Here is a 5,162-nt window from a genome sequence, read left to right on the forward strand (position 1 = left end):
AAAAATCCAAATTCAAATTCTCGCCTCTGCTGTACCTATTTTTTTATTTCGGCTTTGTGCTCAGTTTTAGCTATGAAACAATATATACAAACATGTATATATTTATTTATTTATTTTTAGATATATCTATTTCTATTATCAATAAGTAGAAACTCAGCTGTGTTCTATTGGAAATGTTCGCGAATCTGATTGGTTCTCCACTTGTTTTCTATTCGCTGACAGAACAGGATCGATGGCCCACACGTTTCTCTTTAAAGAAACAATTTTTTTTCTTGATTTTGTAGATTTTGGACTGCAATCCTCTAGAGTTTTTATTAAAACAATAAGACTACTCGCCCTCGTTTTCCGTGGAGCAGTACACTAGTAGTCAACTCGCCTGCGCTTCGTTGACTATTCGCTTATAGAAAACTTGGCCTTCTTGTCTAATTGTTAATTTACTAAAGACAACATAAACATGATAAAAAGGTGGGGGAAGACGCTTTAGTGTGGCGCAGCCTTTTCTACAAGAATAGTTTGTTTCAATCGTTCACAAGCATAGCAAAATGGCACAGAGGGTAGATTTGCATTTGTCTATTAGTTTGTCACATACAGAGGAAAACGTAAACACACTAGCCAGCAGTGAAAGCAAAATTTTTCCAAGCAGAGGAAACTTCTCCACAGGTTACGGAAGGGTCGTGTACGATTATTGACTTACAAGAAATAAAAAAAACCTGGTGTTCTGAATATAGCACTTTAATATTAATTATAAGTTGAGTAGTAAAAATGTTGTAGTTTGGCGAAAATCTCTGGTCTCTGCCTATATTCGGCCCTTACCATTGAACAAAAATAGCCACAAGGAAATCATTAATTTTTCTTAAAATATTTGTTAGATTATCATTCGACTTAGCGTTTAGTTGGTCAGACTTACTAATATTATATAATTATATGCATGATATGAACTTCTAGTAAATTCCCTTATTACTATAATTATTTTTGTTTGTTTTCTGGTTGCAGGCTATTTTTCTATTACGTTTTCACTGGCATTCATAAAATTCATTGGATGCAAAATAACTTCCCAATAATCTTAACTTGGCAAATTACCTTCGAAGTCTTCAAATTTATAACGCTACAGTGCATTTTGTGTGCATGATATTTTGAAAAGACGAAATTTTCATTTAGTTATTCAGCTGTGTTATCAAAAAAGACAACACAATAAGCCGTTTCTGAATTATTTTTTGCAGAAAGAACTATCTTCTCTATGTTATTGTTGAATACTGCCCTATGTTTACTTGATATCATTACCCCACGCGAGGAGACAACAGTGTATTGTTAGTGTATTGTAAAAGTTACTTTTCCTTTGAAATATTAAAATGAAAACCAGAATTACTTGTTGACGTCTCTTTGGCATTATTGCTGTTTCGTTGTATCCGGGTTAAGCATGGAAACGTAGGAAATTTGCAAGTTATTAAGGTTGGTCAATGGAACAGTTTTCCCGACTTGACGCTATTCTTAAAGCGATGCGGATTTGTGTATTCACTGTAAAACAATAACATCCCTGCAGCTGATACGAATCGCTTTTGCTATTGGTTAGCCTAGATACAACAATTCAAAATATTTAATTATGATAGAAGCAGCTATTCATTACAAAAAACGCACACTACAACTTTCTATAAAGAATTTGTTGCACGACCGGTTAACCCCGCTGCGATATCATGACATGAGAATATGGACACTAAAGTCATTCTTGGGTTCGTATTATTAGCAACGGTACTCAATTCTTCTTTTCTTTCAGCAAAGTTACAGTATTTTACCCTCAAGGATAAGTATCTACCAGGTTATATCTACAAGTCACTGCAAACATCTGACTGGTTCGACTGCCTACAAGCCTGTGCTATCAGTGAAAGATGTGTATCTTACAGCTTTGAGAAGCGGAAACGAAGTGAAAATTGCCATTTGCACGCATGTGGATTTCTCAACAAGTGCGTCGCAGTGAAAACTCTTCTTGCTTCACAGGATTCCGTTTTTCAGCAGTTAAGGCCTATTGAGGTTGGTATTAACGTAACAGATCTTTTACTATCAATTAATTAATGTAAAATTTGCGTTAAACATATACCGTAAGCAAACACTGATCATGATCTGAAACTGCTTACAAATAATTTAAAATTACACAATAATACACCTACGAAATTGCCAGATCACCTATTTTTCTTCATTCTAATAAAAGTTTCATAAGCGCCACATTTTTGATATAATTTCGAGCTTTACACTAAGATTTTGGCGAGTGGGTCGGTGATTTTTTAAGGTACGTTACCCCGCATTTCAAAACAACAATTTTTTTTCATTTCTTGTGAAACCGTAACCTTAAAATACAGATGTGATATCTATGACGTTTAAGCCCTTACAAGCAGTTTTATCATTCCCACGATTTAGAAAAACCAACAAAGGTTAACTGCGAAATTATGATGACGAATTGTTCATGGTACGCCACACCTTCGTTAGCAATTTTCACTTCCAAATAAAAGCTTCTTTTTTTCTGACTAACAAGTTTAAAAAAGTCTGAAAATCTTAAACCCACGAAATTAGGAGAAAAAAGGAATTGTTATAGATTTCAAATTGTGTTGGCCACAAAACGAAATTTGATTTAATGTGGCTATATTTCCATCTTATATTCACGTATTTTGTTAAAAAAAAAAGACAACTAAAATGTTGTAGTCGTTCACTTTTATATTTTTTTTTTATTCAGGACATTCAGAATAGTCAACCACCAAGCAGATCTTGCGTCAAAAATGAGAACAGTTAGTATTCCGACTTATAAACGACTTATTCACGACGTAAACAGAAGCGACAAACGAACCGCCAACAGAACGACTTAATTTGACTAACAATAGACGGAACAGAACGACTTAATTAGACTAACAATAGACGGATTGAAACTGACCAATTACTGATGACAAACTTTACACGAGTCTTACAGCCAATAACTCACGGCTTAACTGACCAATCAGCTTCAACGGACCAGACTTATAACATCATCGACTGACAACAACTTTTCACTTGACTCTGAAGATGACTTCCGCTCAGGTTGTCGAAACGTCAGTCACCAACAACAGTTCTTCTCAGAACTACTCTCACCTGACGATCACACTATACAAACTAGTTAGTATTCCATTAGCCACCCATATATAATTGTGGTGCTTTTCTTAGAAAGGTTTCCCGTTTTTTTGGCGTTACTACTTCCATCGTTTGCTTTTTCCTTCCTTTTATTTTCAGGTGAACCTATACCGGATATTGCACTAGCAATGCAAAACATCGATTTATGTTCAAGAAATACCAACCAGACATTAATCCAAGGTCAGAATGGTATCCAGATTCATTTTTGCAGATCTGCAGGCGAGCATTTTTTGCAATTGTTCAAAGACAACTGGGAAATTACTTAGAGATTGTATTTCAATTTTCAATCTATTTTACCTTTTACCTGGCGTTGGATTCTCGGCTCTGAAGATTAGTTTATATACAGAAAAGTAGTTAGTTTGTTAGTATAGAAAATTTATATTTATGATGCCTTAAGGCGAACGATTGAAAACGTTTTAAAAGCGCATCGACCAATTGATACCAATTGTTTTTTTAATTAATTATACACTTTTTTACTATAGTTTCATTCTGTTATAACTGTTTGATAAGTATTGATTTGGTAAGGCTTTTCTTTCGATAAGCTTATGAGAGAGTTAACACCGCTCATAAAATTCATAATGGAAATATATTCCCATTTTTGGCATTTTTTTACAGCTACACTAAATAAAACTTTGTAAAGGTTTTACAAATGAACAAATTTAAGTCACCGTGACGTCAAAAATCGTTGCCATAGCAACGTCCAAAGTGGTCAAACATACCTTATATTTGACTTTTTGAGGTAAAAAACCTCTAAACCTAGAAAGTTGAAAGGTGAAAGTTTTTGTTTTTTATATATTTTGGCTAATGGACAAAACAAACAATCTAACAATTCTTAAACAAATTCTGGAAACCTAGAACCTAACCCTAATCCAACTTCACCCCTTGTTGTTCTGGCTAAAGCATTGAGTATTCTTCTGTTTAATTTCCCAGGGACTAGCAAAGTGTTTACAGCAACCATTTGTGGAAACAAAAAGAAGACAGTCCTCGACAAATGTTCAAAATCAAATAGCAAAAGAATACATTTGGAATCTTTGAAGTACGTTCGATGTAACTGCTCTTGTCAATCATGTGATGAAGTTGGCGATCTGTGTCATTCGTCAACACTGTTCTTAAAAATCGGACGGAAATGCCAAGGACGAAAAAGATGTCGAGTTCGAATAACAAATGAGTGTGAAGATGATATTTTAAGGTCCTTGAGAATCGTATACCGATGTCTTTGAACTGTGTGTTGTGAGATTTTCAAACGCAATTTCTCTACAAGGCAAGTACAAGGCAGGCTGATAATACTATAAGTGGGGAAATGTATATAAAAGACAACGAATTTGCTCACAGATTGAAGTTCTGTAATTATAAAAGTAACTAGTCACATGTACCTTTTTCCTAAACCGTGTTATGGCCCGGGGGGCACTCCCTTATTAGGGCTTAACGGGGACGTGCGGCCCGATAGGGTATGGTTTTCAGGCTTTTTTGTCTTGAGCTGGGTATATATTTCACTCATTTTTGTCTTAAAGGGGGTATCTTTGCATGGACCAAAGTCAAACAGGATAGGCTTATATGCCTGCAGAGGTGTAACAAGCCCAATTTTCACAATTTTTTTTCCGTATTGCTGACTTACGTTGATTTCGGCATTGATACTTAGCTTAATTCACAACCACAACAAAGCCAGTGAGGTACTTGGTCATGTCTTAGACAGGGTAACAAAAATTGGCATTCTGTCTTAAACAGGGTAGGAAAATCAGAGGTTTGTGTCTTAAACAGGGTCAGGGTTTAGGAGGCTGGGCCACACCTCCCTACCCAGAATTATGTCGAGTACCCTCCCCCCCGGGTGTTATGGCAACAACGTTAGCTGATATCACTGTAACGACTTTTCCCCTCTTTCATTAGTTACTATTGAAAAAATAAAAAAGGCAAATACTGAGCTTATAATCCACTTGAGTCTCTCAAACTCATAAATAATTCATCAAGTTAAAACAAAGAAAATCACAACTGTGAAGGAGGTTTGGATACCCGCT

General features: G+C 35.4%; 1 protein-coding gene and 1 long non-coding RNA gene across 3 annotated transcripts in view; one reads left to right on the forward strand and one right to left on the reverse strand.

The window, feature by feature from the left end:
• LOC144638686 (uncharacterized) overlaps positions 1–5,162 on the reverse strand; it is a 54,077-nt gene that overhangs the window by 47,673 nt on the left and 1,242 nt on the right. The window contains exons 3-5 of one of the 2 annotated variants that reach the window (XR_013567982.1): positions 4,976–5,037; positions 4,524–4,537; positions 4,272–4,404 (exon numbers count right to left, since the gene is read on the reverse strand). This is a non-coding gene — a long non-coding RNA (uncharacterized LOC144638686). Of the gene's footprint in view, positions 1–4,271; positions 4,405–4,523; positions 4,538–4,975; positions 5,038–5,162 lie in introns of those variants that run through there. The other variant, XR_013567981.1, reaches the window with a different exon arrangement.
• On the forward strand, positions 1,705–4,654 carry LOC144638659 (uncharacterized). The gene is made up of 4 exons (XM_078497877.1): positions 1,705–2,025; positions 2,723–2,774; positions 3,250–3,330; positions 4,081–4,654. The coding sequence occupies exons 1-4, from the start codon at positions 1,705–1,707 to the stop codon at positions 4,368–4,370; spliced, it is 744 nt and encodes a 247-aa protein (XP_078354003.1). The 3' UTR covers positions 4,371–4,654.

The sequence above is a fragment of the Oculina patagonica genome, chromosome 14 (genome assembly GCF_052425735.1).
Source record: "Oculina patagonica isolate OP01 chromosome 14, crgOcupat, whole genome shotgun sequence".
NCBI lineage: Eukaryota > Metazoa > Cnidaria > Anthozoa > Scleractinia > Oculinidae > Oculina > Oculina patagonica.